Genomic DNA, 24,397 nt, shown 5'->3' on the forward strand with positions numbered 1-24,397 from the left:
GCAGTGAAGTTCCAGAAAGCGGGTTACGGTGACCCTTATTGTCCGCTCCCCTTCTAGCCCCCCTGCTCTTACGCAAAGAAATGCTGGAGGCCTGTGTTTGTTTCCTGCTTTGTGAATTTTCCCCATTATCTATCCCCCAACATTGTGAGTTTCACTGCATGGTTGAGTAAATAATCAGGATGCAGTGTAATCTCTGAGGACAGTGTGTAAGAACAGCACCTTCCAGTACAGTGTTAATGCTGCACAAGGTCACCGCGTCATAAGCCACGTGGCTGATACCAATAATACTCAATCCAAACTTTTTATCTGTATGTTTTCCTTTCTGGTTTTTTAGGCATGAAGAAAATCTGCTTTTAAATTTCCCACAGGCTTTGGTAATGACGTATTTAGTTGATATACCTGTTTAACTCGAAATCGATTTAAGCCTCTTAAACGAAGTTAAATCCTAGTGCAATGTTGTTTCCTCCAAAATACCGTGGCCCAAATTTCATTAACTTATACACCAGATCGGCAGCTGTCTGTTCACTATATTGTGCCAATATTATGTGATTTATGAGAAAAGCGCCTAAAATCTTGTAGTAGAAGGAGGTATAATTGGATTAGCCTTTGCTCTGAAATACTCATAAGAAACCAGCGAACAAGCCTTGAGCACGTAAAATAAATTTTGATTAGGTATTCTGTGCCAGTCATTTGAACTTAGCATGGCCAATTATCTCGGGCAAATTTTATTAGCATAAATCCATATCTCCAACAGAGACAGCTGTTCATCATAAAGAAAACCTCATGTGCGAATCCTGCCTTTCACCTCATCGTTTACTTTACTTCTTTGATGGGGAGAGGGGTAAGGCATCTGCTGTGAGAGAGGCTGTGAATCCTTTACCTCTTTCATTTCTATACTAAATTATATGTTCTGCTGGCTTTCACATTACTTGACCAGAGGAATCAACTGCAAAACCAGGCATCATCTGTTTTTGTGAAAAACACTTTTAATAAATCAGAAAAAAACAGCATGTAACAGAATCAAGCTTTTGAGTAATAAATAAGAGACAATACTATTTTTTTGACTGCAGTTAGAAGACAACTTTAACAAGGAGCGGTGTGTTTGTATGTGTAAGGAGCGCCTTCGTGAAGTTTCAGCACACACCTTCGAAAAATTAAAACGTATTGGATGGCATAGCTGGCCACACCCCGACCCTGAGCAAGAAACATGGTGCTTCAGCCCAGGTTCCATTAATAAAGAAGCAAAGTAAAACTTGCGCACAATTCACCTGTCTCAAAACATGTTTTTAATCACTGAACATTTTTACAAAACATTACTGAACAGTTTTACTTGACTTTTATGATTGGAATTTCTCTAACCTGCACCTCTTACTTCTCTCTTTACTGACAGCAACAACCACGTGCCACCTTCCATTTATCGCTGTATCTGTCTGTGCACGTAATTTTGTCATTTGCAGCTAAAAATTAATTATTTTTTATCTTATACATCGACAAAAATATACAGTATTTTAAAACAAAAAGCAAACAAATGTGTTGTTTGGAAATTTTAAAAAGAGTATTCAAAAAACTATAGTACAACAGTGGGAGATGGGTACAAAAGGAGACCATGAGTCTCCTTCAAACGAGTCCCCGGTGCACCTCGGGCCCATACTCGGACCAGGAGCCAGAGGTTGGACGGAGCGCTCGCCAGCTGTTGGCCATCTTCTCCTGCAAGGTTCGTTTTTGAAACTGTCTGTTGACGGCCACTTCTTCCTACCTGAAACACCGGTTCGGACACAATACTTTGTGTTCCACAGGATTGTATTGAGTGACCTTGAGCACATGTGTGGGGGGAGTTGTGTCTGTGGGTATGGACGTATGCGGTACTGCCGCACTGTGTATCCGCGTGTGCGTGCGTGAGAGAGGCGCGGTCTCTGTGAAGGCCGAAACTCAGTCCCTCACACGTGAGCGCTCTTGGCGTGATTGGCAGAAGCGGGGGCTGTGTTGACAGTCCCCTGTTTGGAGTAGTAGAAGCGGTTCTCCGCGTATTGGGCTGGGGGGTCGCTGGAGCAGCAGCTGGTCATGCATCCACCCAGGAGGCAGAAGGCTGAGCCCACCCAGCCGGCATAGAGCGAGAAGCCGAAGGACATGAGACCCAGTTCGTAGTGAGCCCCGATGGGAAACCACACGGTCGACACAATACCACATATCGCTGGGGAGAGACAGTGAGACATTCGAATCATCAATAGGGATAAAAGCAATACGCAGCATAGATGTACCATAAGTGTGTTTCACACCAGGAACGAGTACAGGTCTCCTACTTTATCATGTCAGTTACGCAAAACTAACATTGCAAACTCAGCTGTGATGGTGACCCTGACTAAAACTGCAGCCGAAGCTTAAATTTGTCACGCTGCACTTTATCCCTGTTACGCACATCCATTATGGGAAGCCTTGCCCAAGGCCTACAGAGGACCAATGCTGAAATAAACCCCAGAGAAGGAAAGAGTCAGGAGGATTTCTTCTCTCAAACAAACGACTAAAATGCATGAAATCAGCAATAACATGCATGTAATGTTTAACTGACTTTTTTCTAGGTGGGCACCACCGAATTTGCCGTAAGCAGACATTCTACTCACCCATTATCAGAAGCAGGACTCCTCCAAGTACCGACTGCTTGTTCTTACCACTTTCAGACTCATTGCCCAGGTTGATACAGGGCAAGGAGAGAAGCACAAGGGCCAGCGCAGGCAGTCCAAGGATGGACCCGATCACCATCAGGGTGCGAGACGTCTGCATGTATGCTGAGAAGAGATGAAAACAAACATTTTAAAAAGATACAATTTTAATGTTAAAAAATACTTCTGAAATCAAGGCGATGAAAAAGTCTTGGGAACAAGTCTATGTATAATAACTATAATTACCGCGTACTACCTTCGTCTGTAAGAACAGTTTAAATGTACAGAAAAACCTGTATGTATTTGCAACACTATGAATATGGATTATTTTCACCTCATGGGCAACAGTGACTACTGTGTTATCATCATTATTATTATTAAGCCTTATTTAGTCTACACCTTTGTTCAAGGCTACTGATAGTTTAGGCTGTATGACAAGAGGCTTTTTTGCAATAATGCCCTGGCTGCTTATTCTTTCTGATGCATACTGAACGTTTAAATAATTTACCAAAAGCAAGCAACTGAATTATAACAACTAATTCTAATATGTGAGAGGTGAACTGCTTTGAAATATCCAAATTAAAAAATTAATGAATACTTTCTTCTCAGATATTAAAACTAATACTTCCTCCTCCTTCTTGTGCAATATATGTTTTACTTTGATCAAGATATTTACAGTAGCAATACCCTGTACATAAAATTTTTCTAAATCAGTGTGAAACGGATTGTAAATCGTCTGGGACAAAGCTAAAAGAAGGGTAACATTGTCAGTCACGTGGTACAAGTCAGCCCCCCCCCGCTCTGCGGCGTTAAAATAAAGCACAAAAGTGCGTCTTAAGTTGAACACCGTTCAGCGGCGACTTCTGCTATAAGAAAGAGTGGGAAAGAGTGAGAAAGCGATGTGGATTTGGACCGATGTGCCTTTTTTCACGACTGAAAAGTATGAGGCATGTTTGATTTTCCCTCAAAATAGTAACGGAAATGAACGCTTCTTTTTAAACTTGCGACTTACAAAGGCGTGTCAAGCTACTCACAATTACTTACCCAGTGATTTATCATGGAAGTGGATACTTTTGCTGGAGTAATTTAAAGTAAGTACCTCCCTCGAGGATTCTACAGGTGAGGGTGGGATTCGAGCATGCAACCATTGGGTATAAACTAAGGCAGCAGCGCGGACCCTTTCGCTAGGAGCCACCCCCCCCCTGTCCCTTGTGTGTGACTGATCCAGGACGGTGTGGAGGTGTGGTGATGGATGCTGCTGCTGCTGCTGCTGATGATGATGATGATGATGATGGACGCACGGTGAAGGGTTTACCGGGCAGCTCGAGGATCTGGGTGAAGGAGATGCAGTGGTAGAGCGCCGTGGAGATGACACACTCGGTCCACAGGCCCTTGGCGCCCAGCTCGTCCATCTTGATGCACGTGTTCATGCCGTACTTACAGGTGAACACCCAGTCGTTGGTGGCCGTGGCGATGAGGAGGCCGATCCAGCCCACGCAGCCGACCACGAAGGCGCACAAGCGCAGGCAGCCGTTCGCCATGGACGCGACGGATGATGGGGGCGGAGGGGGGGGGTGGAACGCAAAGTCCGACTGGTAATAAAATATAATGTCTGAAAAAAGTCAGCGTGCGGGTAGTAAAAAACTGCGAAAACTGCCGAAACGAATAGAGCTGCAAAGGCGGACAACTGTTCCCTTCCGCAATGCTCATTAAAATAATCCAAAAAAGAGAGAAAAGTCGCAGATGCTCAGTTTACATCCACCTGCCGAAACGCGAACTGAGAAGATGAGGATCGCGGCGCTCATCTCTTTTATACGCAGTGGAAAAGTCTCCGAAAACTTGGAGCCAATAGGAAGAAAGGAATCCAAAGTAACGGTTTTCATACCTCCCAGCACCCCCCGCCCGGAACACCCCCCCCACCCCCCCACACTACCTGCGTCCACCACCAGCCAGTCTTGGGCCATCGAGCTCGCAAAAATACTCCGTAAGTTCAGTGCAACAAGTGTCAGGGTTACTTCTGTAACCGGACACTTTTCTCCTCAAGCCGAAAGTTTTCTTTCAGCTCCTTTTCAAACATCACGCCCGCACGGAAGCTTTGGCACAACAATCGAATCGCGAAGTGAGCGCGACCGTCCCGCTCCGCGCGTCTCGCGCTCCAATCCGCCACGCAGCAGCGCCATCTAGCGTTGAGACGGCGCGGATGCGGCCTCGCCGCGTTTGGCGGGTCTGCGAACGGACGCGTTTGGACTCGAAGCTGAACGTGACAAGAGCAGAAATTGTCTTATCTTGTATTTTTAGCAATACTGTGTAATAATTTAAATGTGCATTTTACGTTACCCGCGTTACTGGGGAGTGTCATTTGAGCGGGAAAACGGCTTTATTGTAAATAGTTGAGAATTGTGGGTAAAATGTGAATCAGGTTCCCCGTAGTGTGTGAGTGTCACAGAGAGAGTGCGTTAAACCGATGTATAGATGAGTGACCCAGTCTAAGTAGTGTATCTAGCAGTGTAAGTCTCCGGGTGCTCTGGTTTCCTCCCACACTCCAAAGACATGCTGTTCAGGTTCACACAGAGAGAGTGTGTTCCTCTGATCTATGGATGAGTGATATAGTGTATCCAGCAATGTAAGTCACCTTCATGAATAAGGTGTGTGGCCTGATAACACTACATTCGTTGGAAGTCGCTTTGGAGAAAAGTGTCTGCAACTAATGTTGCTTGATGAATTATTCTGTAAATAATATGCAGCAAGAAAATGCAATCAAAAATAAAAATGTTCATAGATTTGAACATTCATAACATCAGAATCAAGTGTATCCAGTAAGTGTATTATTTCAGCAAGAGAACCCGGAAGAGTCGACACCCATAAGAGTTGTACCAAATGTCGGTTTTATTGATATCCCACACATACTCTGGAGAACACTGCACTACTGTTCAATAAAACAGAAGTATAAATACAGCTTAAACATCTTAATTTTGTTATACATTCAAACTTCATAGTACAATGTGCTAACATAAAATCATGTTTTCATAATAAAATTGTGCAAAACACACACAAATGTGCAATTATAAGGTGCATTTATAAAATAACATATTCCAGCTTTAATCACCTCTAGATTTATAATTGCAAACAAAATGCAGCCATCTGCATTTTATTAAGAAGAAATTGTGGGGGGGGTTGAAAGGGACAAAACTAAGGGCAAAAGGTGTGATGGCAATCTATCACTTGTTTATTAATAGTCAACATCTCAATACTGATTGAGTTATTTATACTAAACATCTTCTTTAAGGTAACTATGAAATTAAGGTCAATCATTCTTCTAGTCCTATGGGGAACAACGGACACATAATATTTTCAAGCAATCCAAACAAACACACTGACATGGCACAGAGACTAAACAATTCAAGCCACCCATTTTTCTTACCAAATCCACTTAGTACACTCTTCCCGTTTTTCCATCTGTCTCCCTCACTCACACACACACACACACACACACACACACACACACACACACACACACACACACACACACACACACACACACACACACACAGGCCAGAGCCCTTAGCCGTTCTGTTATAAAACAGAGCGGTATTCTTTTCGTTTGCCCATGGCTGTATTGGAAAGGTGCAGAATCTAGATGGCGACAGAAGCCGGCTTAGACGATCTTTGAGCGATCACCTTCAATAAAGGGCACGGATGTAGCTCAACACAAACCCCTATTCTGCTTTCTCCTCCCAGTGTAAACTGGGTTCCGCTTTTGTCTCCACAAATATTTTTTCCTAGTATTTTCACAAAGTGCTTTTTCCCCCCTCTTGCTGGCTGTGCTGCATCCTCTTGAAGAGGCATGTGTGAAATCCAGCTATCAGCAGACAGACACACACAGACAGACACAGACAGACAGACAGACAATCACTACGGCAAAACGAGTGCAAATCTGTGAACCCACAATCGGCGAGGCGACTCGCACACAGGGCCGCTAATCCCGCGCTTTGTCTGGAGTGCTAACTGGATTTTAAAGCACAAAACCTTGACTCGGAGCAGGAATCGGGCCTTCCGCAGGACACGGCGTCAGGCCAGGCTTGGCACCAATAACTGAACCCATTAGTTAGGTACACATTCCATCGAGTGCTTGGTTTGCATTAGAACAGCATAGCATACTGTAAATATGACACAATCTACATAATATATATTTCTGTAAGTTTTCCCACAGTTCTTAATTTGTCACTGTGTATAATTTAATTTAGTACCTTTAGATAACTCATGTTACTTGAACTTACTGTTTAAAGATAATTTTGCAGGAATTTATACATAAGTATACATATATAGTTTTATGTTGCCGTCTGAAAAACTCAGGGAATATCATAATTTCGTTGTTTTGCACAGCATTACAATAAAATCTTCGATTCAAGGACATTATTTTATAGAAAATTTTAGACTTTCCACCTTTCCTTTTGAAAGAATAAACTATTAAAATGTACTGTGTGTCTTTGCTGATCCTATGAAAAAGTATTACATATGAAATTTAAAATACAAGTAATTCAATTGGTGTTAAAATAAGTGCACATAGAAATGTAACAACTTTCATGTATGTGACAGTTTTACAAAATATGTAAATATTGTATAAGCTGCACTCTGTATTGAAGGAAGATACTTGAAGGAAATAACTGCTGATATATTACCTAAGCTCATATATATATATATATGTATTTTCATCACTCTGGATTTATACTTCAACATAAATTAGTTCTTTGTAACTGTTATACATTATAAATTATAAAAAATTATATATTATAAATGCTTCACTAACCTCTACATTTTTTCCACGCCAGTGCTGCCTTGGTTCATATAGATACATATTAGAAAAATAATATCTAAAAACAGACATGCATAAGACAGACAAGGTTTTTGTTGTATTATTTTCAGCTATTACACTAATATGACACCCCTCTAAGCATTGGTAAACTGGGGTACACAGGCTTTCAGAATCTTTGTATGTATAGTAAGTTATCACAACTGGAATATTGTTTTCATGGGAACATGCTTGCCATTACATTGGTTACCAACAAGTTCTGTACAACACTGTTTATTCGGTCTGCATCTGTGGTCCCCACGTCAGTTTTGAAAATGTAAAAAAAAAAAAAAAAAAAAGAGCTATAATTATGTCTGATTTTGTAATGTTAAAAACTAAGCATAACATTGTGTAGAAATTGCAGAAAATGAATACAGTGTATTCAGTATAAGACAATCTTCAAATATTGTCCTGAAGAGTTATAATGCACTTTGTTTTCAAAAAAGAATGAGATATGGTTACACAAGTATGTTGATACAAAATTGTTTCAAAGTCACTATGATATTAGACAGAGGCCTCTATTTACATTTTTGGATCCTCAAATACCTTACTGGTTTTCCTGTAAATGTTTAATGTTTTCTACAGCTTGAGACAACATCACATGGTTGTACCAAGCAGCTATATGCTAAGCGGCATTATGGGTAAACTCCTAGACAGAGCACAGAGAGGGAAGGGTCTAATATGACAGGAGAACACACCTTGCTCCCTACGGTACAGCCACACACACCATTCAGCTGCCACAAAATCCCTAAGGTCAAAGGTCACCTCTTTGCAGGTTCTAAGGGGTGGAGAGGCCACTGGGCTGTATCTCCATGCTGGGGTGGGTTGTTGCTATGGGTCCTTCAAGGAGTTTATGCGAGCGCAGATCTTCAGTGCAGGGCCCAGCTTGATGTTCATAGCACCCATGAGGTGTTCCTCTGTGAGCAGCAGCAGTGCCTGGCCGTCAATCTCCTGCGAGCGGAACTCCTCAGCAATCTCCTGGCACCCTGGGGGGGAGGAGGAGGAGGAGGAGGAGGAGGAGGAGGAGGGGACACTGCTTCAGCACTGTCCCATGTGGGTCCGTGTGGCCTTTCACACTACAGCTGCAGGTCTACTGAACGTCTGTTAGTCCACAGAATTGCAGAACATTTCTCAGCCGCCCTTATGTGAGGAAGAGCCCAGAAAAGGAATTAAAAAGGTCTCGTCAAGACTAGGTACAATTAGGTTGCCTATTTACCAGCTCTGATCAAAACCACCTGGATCGTGCCCCCCAGGACTGAAGTTAAACAGCCCTTTCTTTCTGTCCAAGACAAATGAACTTACCACGCTCCCGTGCTCCGCCTAAATTGTAAATGTAAATTCCCTAAATACTGTGGTAATGCAGAGTCTAGACCCATACTCTACCTGGTAAATTATATATAAAGGAGCAGACTTCTTCGACAGTCCACAGCATCGGGTTTGATGCAGGAGCTTGCAGGGGGCCATCGGTGCCGTCCGACGCCTCGTTCACCCTGAGCCCTCGAGTGCAGTCACGATCCCGTTCCGCCTGCCGCCGGAGCCTCGTTGTCATGGGAACAGGGGCTTCCTCCTCCTCATCCACCTCCATGTCGTGCAGTGGCTGTGCCTCCCTAATGCTGCTGTATGGAGCTGCTGCCTGTAGGAAGCCCCTTAGAGTGAGATGAGGGTGGTCTTCAAATGCTCTCGTCTGTGAGAGTCATACAGAAAGATCCCCATAGCAACAGGAATACAGTTCATCTGTGCTTAACCAGATCTCGGGTGATTGGATATTGGAGGGACCGTGTGGTCCGGTGCATCACGATGTTGCTTTTAAATATATTTTCCAAAATTTAAAAACACTTGCGACAGACTGGCGTCCCGTCCTGGGTGTGTCCCCTCCCCCTCCGGCCTTACGCCCTGTGTTACCGGGTAGGCTCCGTGACCCCGTATGGGACAAGCGGTTCTGAAAATGTGTGTGTAACTCAAAATCTAATAAAAAAAAAAAAAAAAATGTTTATAGCGAAGGAAGTTATGTATACGATACGTTGGAATGACCGGTCATAATTGCACCCCCTTCCCCCTATTAGTCCGGTTATGCTAGGATTAACTGTAGCTACAGGAATGAGGAAACCCTGCCACTTGGAAGGTTGTGTTTCAGCACTTTTTGCATTACCAGACTTATGACTTTATTGCTAATGCTCACCGATTCATATCGATGGTGATTTCAATGAAACTGGAAACAGGGCCGGATGGAAAGGAGGCTCTTGCCCGGGAAAACCCACAATCCCCCTGTGGAACCGTTTCCCATCTGTCCAACCACTGACCTGTCGCAGGAAGTGTTCCCGTGAACCTCCGTCGATGCGACGCGGGGGCCGCCCCCTCCTCCCGTCTGTCCGGCGAGGCCAGCGAGACACTTTCTCTGCCTTCAGCAGGCTGATGCGCTTGGTGCAGCTGACATTGAACCTTGGGCCAAGAAGGAAGTGTGTGTGTATGCGTTATGTTGCTCTGTTATATAAAGGGTAGAACCCTGAAGAAGTGAAAACTTAAGAAAACCAAACTTTAAACCTTCTTCCTAATTTTAACCCTTGCATATCTGTGTCCCAAAATCCAGTATCACCTGGAAACTGCCGATTAATAATGCAATAAAAGTTCTCAATAAGTGCAATGGGGATCTTGATGTATATTCAGGGAGTAGCAGGACATCAGTAAGTAATTCTATTTTCCCTTATTTAGATTCCTCATGAGAGAATTTAATAACCAAATGGTTTCCGGGTGCAAGACAATAACTGAGCCAATGCAGACAGCGTAGAGCTCCCACCGAATTGCTGTACATCATCACATGACATATGTATTGTTTCAGTTTAGTGGAGCTATAGGATGCTGCTTGTATTTGCTTGCATCTCCCAAAATTACGACCTTACCGCAGAGAGAAGCTTACCGTCGGACACAGGTCATGGAGCAGAAACGCTTTGACCTGAGGAACATGTTGGCATAGCCCGTCTTCCCACAGAACTCGCACCGCAACACATCGGTCAGCCCTGCCTCTGACATGCCTGCCAAAAGTGAGAGAGAAGGTCTGGTTTTGCATTCCCTTTTATTCATTCATAGACGCTTTTCTCCAAAGCAACGTTTAATGATGATAACGTAGTATCTGCCACCTCTATCCAAGGTGACTTGGAGTGTTAGATACACTGCACTGAACTCCCTGCAGTCATCTGTACAGCAGAGCGCTGTAAAACACACACACACACACACACACACACACACACACACACACAAATTCGCCCGAAACACGTGTTTCGATGGTCCGACATCACAGATTCGCGGCCACGCCTACAGAGGCAACTCGCTTAGTGGAAACTGCAGCATTGAACCTTACCGTCCACTGCAGCGTTGGCTGCGTCGACGGCCTCGTCCATGTCAGTGTCTGTGGAGTTTTCCGCCTGCTCCGGGTCCATCAGGGAGTCATCGGGCTGTCGTCCTCCATTGGCTTTGGTCTCCTGGACTTCGGGCAGCGTGGCCTGCTGGTCCACCCCCAGTGAGGAACGGCTCACCTGTAGCGGGAAAAAGTCCCGACATCATACAGCCCTGGTTGACCCCAGCGACATCCTGGAGCATCCTCAGCTTCCCTGCACGTGTCATCTGTTTAATACAAAGGTCGTCAGCAACAAGGTGACTATCAGAGCCGCTGCAAAAGAGCTTCCGACTCCGGACCCATGTGCTCCGTCCCAGAATTCCACACTTCACAGTTCGCAGGTTCAAACTGTCGAACTACCGCACGCTAAGCCAATGCTTCCTAAATTACTTTTGCAGCAACTTAAATTGCTTTTAGTGCACCATTCATGATTGTGGTGAGCCTGTCTACGCCTGGGCTTTGCTATCACACCACAACAGCTTCCTCTTGTGGACATACCGGGAACGGTTCCAGCCCCTCTTGGATGACGAAGCCCTCAATGAGGTGTGTGAGGATGTGGGGTTTAACGATCGCCTGTGGGGGCTGGCTCTCAGGACCCCCCGGTAGGCTGGCTGGGGGGTGCTTGCTGGTGCTTCTTACCACGGCAGGCAGGAGGGGAGGGGGGGAGCGGTTGACATAAGGGGGGTCCCCAGAAGATCGTATCACGGAGGCGTTGCCGGCTGATGTTAAGCAGGAAAAGCCAGAAACCGCTGCAGAGCAAAAGGCGGTCCAATTTCAGTGCCGTGTGGCTGGGGCAGCGGGGCGTCACACAGCTCTGCACTGGTAAATTTACACAGCATCACAGATCTCACACCTCCTAGGGTACGAGTGACCAGAACGACCCTCCATTCCCGGTACCTGTGCAGTCATCCGAGTGGGGCGACACGTCATTGCAGTGCCTCTCCAGACCAGCCGATGGCGACAGAGTTGGGGGAGTCGGAGTCGAGTTCCTCTGTGGACAGGCGAGGCCGTCTTCCCTCGATTCCACTGCGCAAACCCCGTCCACCTCACAGAGCTGCTGGGCTGACTACCCAGCATGCAACACATAACCAGCAGCACACACACACTCAAAGTGAAACTGCAAAACTGGGGAAAATAAAATATGAGGAGAACTCTTCATACTAGGGCAATGGGTGGCACAGTAGCACAGCGAGTAGTGCTGCTGTCTCGCAGCGCCCGGGTGGTGCGAGAGAACGAGGGTTCGATCCCTACTCAGTCTGTGTGGAGTTTGCATGTTCTCCCTGTGTCTGCCTGTCCCTGAGGGTTTTCTCTGGGTGCTCTGGTTTCCTCCCACAGTCCAAAGACATGCTGTTCAGGTTCCCCACATAGTGTGAGAGTGACACAGAGTGTGTCTTCCACTGATGTATGGATGAGTGACTCAGTGTAAGTAATGTACCTAGCAGTGTAAGTCACCACGGTGAATAAGGTGTGTGGGCTGATAACACTACATAGAGTTCATTGGAAGTTGCATTGGAGAAAAGCATCTGCTAAGTGAATAAATGTAAATTTACATTGCTTTACACTTACTGTACTGCCACTCACAGTCCCACTGGGTCCTGAACTTACAAACACACTTGGGACTGGAAGTCTCTAACTTGATTTGTGCGGCACTCGAAAGTCAGTTTTACTGCTAAACAACAATCAATAAAAGCTGAATAAAAAGTGAAGGAACATCTATATTAATATCTTGGGCTTTGTAAAAAATCTCATAAACCCCTATAACTAAAATAGGCACTGTAACACATCCATCCACCCATCAACTGTCTGTTCAGTGCAAGGTTGTGGTGTCTGCTGTATCCCGGTAACATACGGTGGAGACAGGGTACACGTAACGCAACACCACTACATTGGTGTGTAACACATATTTCTTAACTGCAAAGTACAGTGAAATTAAAGTTTTTAAGTTCCTGATAATAAAAAAAAAAAACCACAACCTCCAATTTAATGTTTATCAACTTCAGGCCCCATTCATCTTCATCAACAGCACAATGCATGAAAGCTTAATAAAACATGTCTCGATTTACTTACAGGTATTGTTCTGCAAAATCCTTGATATAGTTACACAACAGTGGAAAACTTGAAAGGCTTTCCAGCTCAAGATTTTTAGCAACTTAGCTACATTCATTTATACCATAAACCTGTACAACATTCCTCATTTTCTTGTTGATCACTGACACAAGCTTTAAACATCCATCGTGGAAGCGAGTTGAATGAAGGCGGTCCCACACCTCTATTGTGTTTCTACTCTGAGCGTGTTTCCCTGCCAACTAAACGGCAGCAAGCAGAAATGCCAGTCGTTTGCCCTTTACAACAGAAATTTTAGAAAGAAAAAAAAAAAAAAAAGAAAAAAAAGTGAAGAAAATGGCAATAAATAAATAAATAATGTTCATATCTTATAAAATTTGCATATCAAATGTTCATAAAACAAAGAATCAGTGCACTCTAAGGGCCATACCATAATTAGCAGTGGTCACAGCTGCACGAAGACACTCACCACTGGGGGCTCCACTGAAGCAGCAGGCTGAACTTTCAGGTCGACAGCCATGGTCTGCGGTGGAGGAAGGTTCTGGAGGGACTGGTAGGGCATCTGCACCAGCGCTTCAGCCACTGGCAGCTCCTCCTCTGACACCAACATCTGGCCTGACTGCGCAGCCAGGGCCTGTACCGAGCGCAGCGAGAGGCGCTGCAGCGAAGCCGGAGGGGGGTGCGAGTGCAGCGGTGGAGGCACAGCTGGGGGCAGAGACGTCTGGCCCAAGGGAGCTCCCTGGGGGAGAGGCTCTGCGCTGAGCTGCGGAGGGGTTGACACCAGCACCGGAGGCGGAGGCTGGATGATTAGGGTGGGCGAGTGGCCGGCGGGCGACTGCGGCGCGGCACCAGACACGGTCACGGTCTCCGGCTCAGAGGCCGACGACAGAGCAACCGTGGCACAGTGCTGTGACTGGACCGCCTCTGCGGGCGGCGTGCTTAGGTTCGGCACAGGCAGACAGTGCTGGGAGGGAGCTTCCTGTGTGGTGACGCGCAGTGCGATGTGCTGCACCTGCCGATGGGTGGCAGCAGGTTGCTGAATGATGAGCTGGTGATGTGCCCCCTTGTGGCCCGAAGCACAGTGCAGCTGGTGTTTCACCAAAGCCTGAGACTGGACAGCTGTATAGGAACCTGACAAAGTAGTAGTAATAATAAACAACAACAACAACAACAACAACAACAACAACAGCAGCAGCATTCAGTTTAGCATACTGAGAAATCCCTCCAATGCCTGACATATCTGGCAATATTTCAAATGTATTTCACTGTTATGGTCCATACCTGAAGTTCCACAAATTTGTGGCTGATCGAAGTGTTCACCTTCCCACCCAAGAGAACAATCAAATTTAGCTGGTAGCAGAGTGGTTAGAACGGCTGCCTTTGGACCCACAGGTTCAAATCTAACCTCTGGCTATAGTACCTTCGTGCAAGGTACTTACATTAAAATTACTATAGTGCCCAAATGGGTAAATAACTGTGGGTAGATTAATGTTTTAAATTGCTTTGGAAAAGTGTCAGCTAAACGAATAAATGTAAATTCAAACATCCCATTATAATTCAGGTATATTTGGTTTATTCATTACGTGCACAAACTGTTGTCGACCACAGATAACTGCCAGTGGGTCACCGGAGTACCAACGGCAGCGCAAACCCGTACGTACCCGTGTCCAACGTCTGGGCCGACTTACTCGGAGACACGAGCTGATGGCCCGGCTGTAACCTGCCCAGGTCGGCGCCACGTGTTTCACTGATGGATCCCTCCGCCGCACTCTCTGGCTGCTGGCTGCCGCTCTTTTGGGGGAGCACAGCGCTCTTTGGAAGGGAGGGGCCCACAGCCTGGGGTGCCTGAGCGGCTTTCACCGGGGCAATCTGAGCCGCAGGCGTGGCCGCTGGGGGGTGCGCGCGGAGGGCCAGGCTCTGCACCTGTCGAGATGGCGGGGACCACAACTTAAACGATTCATTTTGGAAGATACAAGAGCAAAGAGAAGCCAATAACCTGGACACCATGACTTCCAAACACACAAGTCACTGGTGTGATGAGGAATGGTGTACCATGTGCCACGTGCGCTCCGCGCCGCGCTCCGCACCTGCGCACACCTGTAACAAGCTCACCTGAGCAGAGGCAGAGGACACTACGGGCAGATCGGGCTGCACCGTTGCCATGGTAGCAGCAGGTGTGAGAATGAGCTGGAAGACAGAGAGCAGGAGCGAGGGGAGAGAAACGGCATCAGCTGAAGAGTGTGGGCTGAGCCTGAAACGCACACTTTGCCGAAACATTCGGTCCCTACGAAACGCGGGTTAACTACTTTGCAAGTGCATTTTATTGTTACGGTTCACACTGTTACTGAAGTGTTTTTCCAAGAGGAAAATTAACATTTAATCAAATGATCGTCTGAGGATAATTCAGTCAAACTGTGGAATATCTCATACCCTTTTGATTCCTCTTAGATAGAGTACTGTGTGATCATACCTTTGAAATATGGTAAATTCTTGACCTTCTTTGATTTATTTGAAATGTCTCGGTATAACGATGCTGTTATTTTAATGAATAAAAAAAACAATATACATACACCAAATTAAATAAGCCGTTTAATGGTGGTAGCAGATCTCAAAACACCGAACAAAGTCACAAAAAGAAGCTAAATGAACTGGGTTAATCATTCATGAAGTCTGTGTCTTTGCTAATGAGATACTGGGGCCATTTGAAATTTCATGCAGTCCCTTTCGTACAAAAACAAAAAAAAGTTATGTCTGTGGAGAAGTCACAGCGGCAAACACATGAAAGATCACTTCGATATCAAACAAGATAACAAAACTACTGGGGGGAAAAACAAACTACTGTTGGTGAAGGAAAAATACTAGATATTATATATATACAAAAGAATATAGTTTTACTTATATAATAACAATACTAGATGACTAATAGCAATTGCATGTTATCATATTAAATAATGTTCATTCTTTTTGGTATCACTGAGTCTTTCTGATCCTACAGTATGTCTATAAATATAATTAAATTTAAAAAAAAAAAAAAAAAAAAAAAAAAAAAAAAAAACAACTTCTGTTCCTTTTACCCTTCATATACAAGTACAAGCAAGATGCTAAAGGGTTTGATGTTAAGTAAATACTGCTGTTATTTCCTGGAGAGATGTACACTAGTACACATTTACATTTTCTAATTTGCCTGTTACCATAGAGTCACAACATTTTTTTTTTTTTTAAACACATATACTAGGCACAACAAAATGCCAGCCAGTTCCATGGAGGTGTGTGTTGATGTGAAGGATATGAGCTTCTTTACCCTGGCGGTTGCTGTGCACACGTGTGTTGACAGTGGGGGGTGGTGTTAGTCTGGGAAGGCAAGGATGGTGGCAGAGCGCATGTTAAGGAGACCACGGTGTAAGAAAAGGCTTAGCCTGACATCCAGCGTTTCTATAAAGAAGATACCATACTTACCCAGAACGGACAGAGTAAAAATTCTCCAGCTGTATAAATGGATAAATTATTGTAATACGTATGTTATCACTGTAAGTGACTTTGGAGAAAAAAGAAATTAATTTCTCTCTTTTCTCGAAAGTGACATACAATGATTAAAAACTCGTATTTAGCCGACAGCATTATACAAGGTGACTTACAACATTAGACACACTGCACTAACCTGCCTACAGTCATTCACACATCTACACAGCATGGCAATGTAACACACACAAATACAATACTATGGGCAGTTCGCAGTCACCAATTCCTCTGAAACAAATTTGGACTGTGGGAAGAAACCCGAGTACCCGGAATAAAAAAAAAAAAAAAACCACATAACCAAGAAAACAGCAAATTCCACACAAACTGAGTGGGGATCAAGCCCATGTACAATTACACCATCGACCACAGGTTTACACTGTCACTGTGCTGCCTATAGTGTAAATAAATAAGTAAATATGAAGTACTTATAACACACACAGTTCAGTCCTTTCACAGTCTTCCTCTTAATGTAATTATGACATGTTGCCAGTTTAAAAAAAAAAAAACATTTTGTTTTGATTTAATCAAGTAATGGAAATACCAGGCCCTCTGGAGGCAGGTGAGCAAGTTGCTGAGAAGAAGCCTGTTTCGCCAACACACTGGCATTGAAAAATGGCTTACAAGCAGCGAAAATGAGTTTCACTCTGAACACCAGTAGAGAAGCTCTTGGGCCTGTAACGGCTGTCAGGAGGCCCAGTTACTCCCCGCTTGTCTTCTTTCCACCTGTCATGTCAAAGCATAACTAATGTCTGCAGACACGTAAAGAAAACATGTCTGCTCGCCAAAAACACAGGGATATCCTTGTAAATCCACCACCGGAAAGAGCTGTATTTACATTGACCTTCCTCAACTGGCACACCCCCCCCCACCACCATCTTACCATTTGAGTGCGCAGATACACCTGCGCCTGGCTGCAGGCAGGCGATCCATTCCCCAGGAGCACGGCCTGCTGGGACACCGTGCCCCCGGTAGCTGAGGAGCTGCCGCATGGCGTTCTGCCTCCTAGCTGTGGTGTGACTGGAGATGTGGGCAGGGTCATCTAGAATGGAAAGAGACTGGTGGTCCCATTATTGCTTACCATTCTGAAATACTACATCAATCTCAGCAGATCTGCAAAACAAAGACATGCTGTGGCTGCGCTGCGGAGCCATACAGACTCTGCAGACACAGCCCGCACGGTATATCCCGCGTCTACTGCGGCATGACCACTTACCGAGGTCTGGGAGGAGCCTGGTGATGGGGGGACGCTCTCGCTGGGTGTGGGCGAGGAAGAAGGGGACTGCCTGCTTCCTGGCAATGCAGCCTGAAAGCGGCAGACACGTCACAGGTGTTACGCGGAGTACAATGAGCTTAGACACTCAAGTTAATTCATTTGGAGAATTGTGTTTTCACTGACATTGAAGTATTTTTGTTGGTCAGTGTCCAAAAGAAAAAAAAAAGAAAAAAAAAAAAAAGCTAAAAAGTTAAATCAATTCTAATTAAATGTCAGAGAAGAATAGAACAAGAAAAGGTAAACACTTAACAAGTACCGTACTGACAATTATTTAGACATTTATACGGGAGAGCTGTTTTTACTGCATCAGTTCAAGCCGATTACCTTGATTACGTGTATGACAGCAAGAAGTTGGTTTTCAGCCTGGGTCCATTCAAGTCCAAAAGTTGCAGTTCTAACCAATACACCACCTGCTGCATTATCTTGCCTTGTGCTCTGGATAATAGTCCACACTAAATGTAACTAACTGCACTTTAGAGGAGTGAAGCTGCTCCATGTCTCTGGACAGGCAGTTTTACTCCAAGGAAGTGGTAAGAGGCTTAAGTTCCGTCACAGCTGAGCTCACGCTACGGTAACTGTCATCAGTAAAGACTTGTAACACGCAGCTGCGATAAGCATGAAGCAGAGCGAGACGGAAGGCGTGAGCCCACCTGCTGCACGCCGGCCAGGGTCTGCAGCGGCGTTCCCGGCAGGTGCTGCTGCTGTTGCAGGGCAGCAGTTTGGAGCATGAGGTGCTGCTGCTGAGCAGTGTACATCTGCTGCAGGTACTGCGCCGCCATGCTCTGCGGCCGCTGGACCGCCTGCTGGATCACCTGGTGGATGCAGGAAGGGGGGGGATGGCAGCAACATAGCAATAACCCCACGCGCCCTCTACAAACACAGGGCTCGACGCCAACCGTAACCCGACTGTCCGAGACGGGTGCCGTACCTGGACGGCCTGCCTGTCAGCGGGGACGCCAAACAAGGAGCTAGGTGGTGCCTGGCTGCGCACGTGGGTGGAGGAGCTGGCCGAGGTGGTGACAGTGCTGCCGCTGCTCGCGGAAGTTGTCGCGCTCGTCTCGCCGTCCATCTTGCCTGGGCGCGGACTTTCCGCGTCTCCCCGGCCGGTGGTCTCGGGCCGCTCCCTGGGTGGGAACAGGACATCAGCGTGACCTAATATCAGCCTCTGGCTATTGTGCAGTAATCCAGCACAATGGGTGCCAAAGGGAGACGGTGTAAAACCCGCAGCTGAGAGAGGTTTGCCACAAAGCCATTGTGATGTGCAGATTATGTCTCTCCTGCCTCCTCTCAGTCCATCAGGTTTCATTAGGCCACATCCCTTGCCAGGAGGAGAGTTTTACCCCCCCAAACCCCTTTCTACCCTCAACTCAGCTGCAAGCAGTGAGGGGTACTGGAACCCCAGCCACTGCAGCTACTCAAAGGCCAAATGGCCAGTTTGTGTTCCCGTGTCTTGAATTACTGCATACAGCAGTCTACCATTAGACCATTGAGGAGGCCTCTCACAAAAGTATCTTTCCTAAATTCCTCTCTACAAAGTATTCTTATGCATGCCTTGGAAATGGCAACCTCCCATCATGACCTTGCAATACCAGAAGCCTCGGGGGGGGGGGGTACACATTGTCCCTTTAAGGTGCTTAGGTATGCCGATCCTCACCAAGTTTTCTGCCACCTTTTGGCACATGACAGATTCGGTTCCTTAGTTGTGCTCTGCAAAAATCAGGCCTTGCTCACAATTCCACCTATTTATAGTGTGTGAAAAAAATAGCATGTAAACAAAATACTGTACTCAAAGCACTTGCGAAAAATATACCATTATTAAACATATACGCCTGTTAAGCATATACATTTGCACATTATCTTTTAACATACATGTGTAATGGAAAACCTGTTATGAAACCATGACTGATTTCTCAAATAGGTCACTTTATGTATTGTCTTGTTAGAAGTACCATTAAGATTAGAAAAAGTGTCCAGTAAATATTTACAAGGTGCAGTAAATATTTAATTTTGTTATGTCATTATAAATGCTTCAATGCCACTCATAATATATGTGAAATGAATGAGAAACTAGAACTATTTGCTTTACTTCTATAAACAGGATTCCTTAGCTTTTTGGTTGTTTTGATGAAGCCCAACAACAACAACAACAACAACAACAACAACAACAACAACAACATTATTATTCTTAAAGTTAGGTTTTCCCCTTATTGGCATTTTAGAAGCCAAATTTTGTAGCTTTCTGTCTTTACCAAACATTCGGCTAATTACTGCAAATATTACCCAAACTGCTCATAAAAAATATAACTCTTTCCTTCCCAAATTTAATGCTCAACCAAAACGATTAAACTGGTTTAAGGTTTTATCAACCATAAGTCTAGAGCCATGAAATTAAATGCCCTACAAATATATAGAGATGCAAGAATGTCTGTGTGATAGTAGAACACTTAACACAGTACTGACAGTGAACAGCTAACATACATTAAGTATCTAAGGTATTAAAAATGTGCAGAAGAACACAGCTAGGTCACTGACAGCTAAGGGGTGCATCATTACAGCACTTTAAAACAAAGAACACAGGGAAAGGATTTTTAAAAAAAAAAAAAAAAAAAAAAGCTCAAATAAATAAAGGTAATAAGGGTCATGAAGGTAGTATAAGTTAATAATGAACATTGCATATAAACTAAACAGTCATTAAAGTAAACCTGCAATGTATTCATTCTAAATATAAGATTCATTTTACTCGGAGATGAATGGAATCAATTGATTTAACCCTGACAACATTTTTTTAAATAATGGGAGTGGCAATCAAATTTCAGGGTGGAAATTATCCGTAAGCCAGGAAGTCACTCATTTATTTCCCAAAGCTGCATTTAAAAATAAGAAGTTTAAGTAATACTTTGCAAAGTTTATAATAATGTTAAAGGTTTAGCGATATCAGGACAATCTGAAATTAAAAACCCAATTAAATTACATTCACTGCATATTAAAATCCTTATTTAATATGGGAAACAAAATATCATTATTTTAAAGTTCACTCTCACACAAGTTTAATCGGATCGTTGGTCCAATATTTTCAGGGAATTCCTACTATTTTAAAATAAAAGTAAAAATTATTTTCTTAATTACCAACTGATAATTGATATTTGGGTCAACTGCAGCGATCAGTGGCACTATGTCAGGCTAGCTGTGTTCCTAGGGCACGTGTCACTACAGTAATCGGTGTAATAAAATAAGCTTAAATGGGGAAAATATGCTTTGAGGCAGAGCACGTAAAATACAGCAATCAGATACGAAAACTCGCATGACAGCAACAAAATTAAATTAGAAGTTAGTGGGAAAACACAGCAGGGGGTGCGGTGGTGCAGCGGGTTTGGCCAGGTCCTGCTCTCTAGCAGGTCTGGGGTTCGAGTCCCACTTGGGGTGCCTTGTGATGGACTGGCATCCCATCCTGGGTGTCCCCCTTCTCCCTCTAAGCCTTACGCCCTGTGTTGCTGGGTTAGGCTCTGGTTCGCCACGACCCCGCTTGGGATAAGCGGCTTCAGCCAACATGTGTGTGGAAAACATTGTAAATAAACGATAAATCGCTTGTACTGAGGAGACCAGCTTTGTTCTGCTATATAAATGGTGCCCTGCTATTTATTCACTCCATTTCAACAAATCGGCCACACACACACACACACACACACACACACACACACACACACACACACACACACACACACTTTCTGAACCGCTAGTCCCATACGGGGTCGCGGGGAACCAGAGCCTAACCTGGCAACTCAGGGCATAAGGCCGGAGGGGGAGGGGACACACCCAGGACGGGACGCCAGTCCATCGCAAGGCACCCCAAACGGGACTCGAACCCCAGACCCACCAGAGAACAGGACCCGGTCCAACCCACTGCACCACCGCGCCCCCCCAAATCAGCTACATAAAACACACATTGTAGCAAAACTCTCTGTACTTGGATTAAAGGGAAAATATGCGATAGCTCATATTATTCTATGTATATAAACTGCTACAAAAATATGAACAAATTCTGTTTGTTTGTTTGGCTGTTAGATTACAGAAGCCAAACTGTTTACAAGGTGGCAAGGTAATCCACTGAGCACAGTTTCAGGATGGAAAAGTGTTGCAACCAACAAAAATCAATCTGGAACAAACCTAAACATTTATCAGTTCAATGGATATTTCAAACAGTACTCATTACAGTGGGACACAGCATATACTCTAATTAGCACAGTAATGAAAAGTAGAGGGAAAAATCCAAGGCAGCTGTGAATGAGTTACACTGAAATAAGCCAGTTGGCAACCGAGGAGAGGAAAACAAAAAATACCCCTCTGTGGTATTTCACCTTATTGCAATGCAACTACACCACTAGAGGAGAGAAGGCGATGTTTATCAGCTGATGCAGAGTCAACATCAGTTCAACATACACAGCCAAAAAAAAAAAAAAAAAAAAAAAAAAAAACTGGATACCACTGTGTAAAAACAATAATAATATAACACAAAACTATATCAAGGGGTATCTTCTCAGGTGGGAATCATACTGCTTTGACAAACCAGCTGTCAATCAGTCACAAGCTGTCAGCCAAAATCAAAAGTAAAATTAGTGCAAAATCAGTAAATATCCAGGGGCATGTACAATTTAATGTGTATCTCTTGTTTAAAAATAATAATTAAAAAAAAAAAAAAAAAAAAAGGGACTCCATGCTTTCCAGCACTATTATACTCATGGTGAGCAACAAACTATTGGGGAAAAATAAACACACACATATCATTAATTACCCATAATATAGTGTGGATTAATAGAGTGCAACGTTTTACATTTGTTCATCTCAAGCATCTTTTAAAAGTTAACCAAGCGGAATTAAATGCACCTTGAGAAAAATTAAATACATAAATAAATAAATGAATGAATAAATACATTGAACAGGGCTGCATGCTTTTCAGTGGTTTATGTCACGTTGGTCCATATTAAGAACATTCTCCTTTATTTCCTAAAGAAAAGAATCACTGCATATAATGATGAACACTCCTGTGCCAACATTTAGGGGATGCTTTGCCCAAGTGTCCGAGAATACTCGGTCATTACTGCATCAGTTGCGGGTTAAGTGGCTTGATGAACAGAAGAGAAGACCGCAACCCTAACCACTATGCCCCCTGCCGGTCCACGCATGTTTCTAGTAATTATGATCTGTGAAATGATGACACGCAACACACACATCCATCCAGCTCTTCCCTAGAAACCGTTTATCTCAACGTCAAGAAACACAATGAAGAACACCAAAACGGTCAAGTTGGCCTTGTTTAACCCACACGGTTCACACAGCGAACGAACGGAACGTCGCTACCAATCGATGCGTTATTTCCTATGTTGTCCCCGTGCGGCGTACTGAGGCGCGCGCGCCCGCGCGCACACACACACGGCGAGGCTGCACGTGCATTCGGCACGCGCGCTGTCTGTTCCGCTCGTCACATTTTTGCGGAAACGCCTAGACAGCGGTACTGCACACAGTCACCCGGTACAAGCCAACCAAAGTAAGAAAAAAAACAGCATCCATCCTAATGACATCTCTCAAAAGCATCAGCGCCTCTCTCTCGCTCGCTTCGAACAAAAAAAAAAAAAAAAAAAAGAAAAAAAAAAAAATTATTTTCATTTCACTGCGACTGGGTTGGGGCTCGTGCACACACGATCTGACGTGTCCCCGTCACCTTCGTTACCTGCGTTGAACCGGGATCAGGCACGGGGCATCGCGGACTGCCAGGGTCCAGCCGTGTCCTAATGCGTCAGTCCTCCAAGATGGAGATAAAAACACAACAGTGCGAACAGCTGACAGCACACAGCGCGCACACAACACGGGACACACAGGGCACAGCACCGCTCGCAGTGTAGGAGGACTTCACACAGCCAGCCAGCCGCACCCGCGCATTCTCACATTCCTACATTTGCTGCCGCTGCGCCTTCTCTGCGATCGAAATAAATACACCTAAGGGAAGTGACGTCACTCTCTAATTCTTTCCGTGTAGTTTTTCGAACACTTCGACATTTTCATACACGGGACACCTAAAAAAAACATTTCACCAAGGACGAGAGTCTTGCGCACTGAGTGAAACAACGAAAAACCAGAAAAAGAAGCACTTGACATAAACGTTTGTCTGATGAAAAAGGTTCGCATTTAAGTTTATTGAAAATTAATACTATATTATATAATAAAGCCAATAACCTGAAAAAATACAAAGAAAAAAAATCAAAAGCCCCACATCTTAATATCATATTAAACATTTAAATCCCACAGTTTACATAATAAAAAAGAAAGAAAAATACACACACACTGTCTGAAACCGTTTGTCCCACGCGGGGTTGCAGCGAGCCGGAGCCTAACCCGGCAACACACCCAGGACGGGACACCAGTCCATCACAGGGGACCCCAAGCGGGACTTGAACCCCAGACCCGCCAGAAAGCAGGACTTCAACCAAACTCACTGCACCACTGTGCCCCCCAAAATAAAAATACACACACACACACACACACACACACACACACCATCTGAACCGCTAGTCCCATACGGGGTCGCGGGGAACCGGAGCCTAACCCGGCAACTCAGGGCGTAAGGCCGGAGGGGGAGGGGACACACCCAT

The 24,397-nt window shown here is 44.7% G+C and overlaps 2 protein-coding genes across 6 annotated transcripts; both read right to left on the minus strand.

Annotated features, from left to right (window-relative positions):
- Positions 1-964: 964 nt before the first annotated feature.
- Positions 965-4,495, minus strand: LOC108934965 (claudin-11-like). Its single transcript, XM_018753209.2, has 3 exons — positions 3,973-4,495; positions 2,619-2,783; positions 965-2,191 (listed from the first exon to the last, which is right to left on the minus strand). The coding sequence occupies exons 1-3, from the start codon at positions 4,196-4,198 to the stop codon at positions 1,938-1,940; spliced, it is 645 nt and encodes a 214-aa protein (XP_018608725.1). The 5' UTR covers positions 4,199-4,495; the 3' UTR covers positions 965-1,937.
- Positions 4,496-7,294: 2,799 nt separating this feature from the next.
- Positions 7,295-23,721, minus strand: LOC108935256 (polyhomeotic-like protein 3). Of its 5 annotated transcripts, none has more exons than XM_018753723.2 (15): positions 23,479-23,721; positions 18,682-18,877; positions 18,404-18,565; positions 17,694-17,783; positions 17,361-17,519; positions 15,074-15,148; positions 14,623-14,884; positions 13,431-14,092; positions 11,795-11,888; positions 11,396-11,646; positions 10,862-11,036; positions 10,421-10,535; positions 9,807-9,945; positions 8,890-9,139; positions 7,295-8,492 (listed from the first exon to the last, which is right to left on the minus strand). In XM_018753723.2, exons 2-15 carry the CDS (start codon positions 18,820-18,822, stop codon positions 8,338-8,340), a joined length of 2,730 nt encoding a protein of 909 aa, XP_018609239.1. In that variant the 5' UTR covers positions 18,823-18,877; positions 23,479-23,721; the 3' UTR covers positions 7,295-8,337. The 5 variants fall into 5 exon arrangements, with proteins under 5 accessions (XP_018609239.1, XP_018609241.1, XP_018609238.1 ...); XM_018753725.2 differs by having other exon boundaries at positions 11,537-11,646; positions 11,795-11,963; XM_018753722.2 differs by having other exon boundaries at positions 11,795-11,963.
- Between the last annotated feature and the right edge of the window lie 676 nt (positions 23,722-24,397).

Source organism: Scleropages formosus, chromosome 3 (assembly GCF_900964775.1).
Source record: "Scleropages formosus chromosome 3, fSclFor1.1, whole genome shotgun sequence".
Classification (NCBI taxonomy): domain Eukaryota; kingdom Metazoa; phylum Chordata; class Actinopteri; order Osteoglossiformes; family Osteoglossidae; genus Scleropages; species Scleropages formosus.

What these genes read in the sequence shown, in the direction of transcription:
- LOC108934965 (XM_018753209.2), bottom strand. Translation starts at nt 4,198, where the DNA reads ATGGCGAACGGCTGCCTGCGCTTGTGCGCCTTCGTGGTCGGCTGCGTG. An exon ending in CCAGATCCTCGAGCTGCCCG is followed by an intron (nt 2,784 to 3,972) that starts GTAAACCCTTCA and finishes ATCTCTTCTCAG; the next exon opens with CATACATGCAGACGTCTCGC. An exon ending in AGTCCTGCTTCTGATAATGG is followed by an intron (nt 2,192 to 2,618) that starts GTGAGTAGAATG and finishes GTCTCTCCCCAG; the next exon opens with CGATATGTGGTATTGTGTCG.
- LOC108935256 (XM_018753722.2), bottom strand. Translation starts at nt 18,822, where the DNA reads ATGGACGGCGAGACGAGCGCGACAACTTCCGCGAGCAGCGGCAGCACT. An exon ending in CCACTCGGATGACTGCACAG is followed by an intron (nt 11,647 to 11,794) that starts GTACCGGGAATG and finishes TTTGCTCTGCAG; the next exon opens with CGGTTTCTGGCTTTTCCTGC. An exon ending in TCCATGACCTGTGTCCGACG is followed by an intron (nt 9,946 to 10,420) that starts GTAAGCTTCTCT and finishes TCTTGGCCCAAG; the next exon opens with GTTCAATGTCAGCTGCACCA.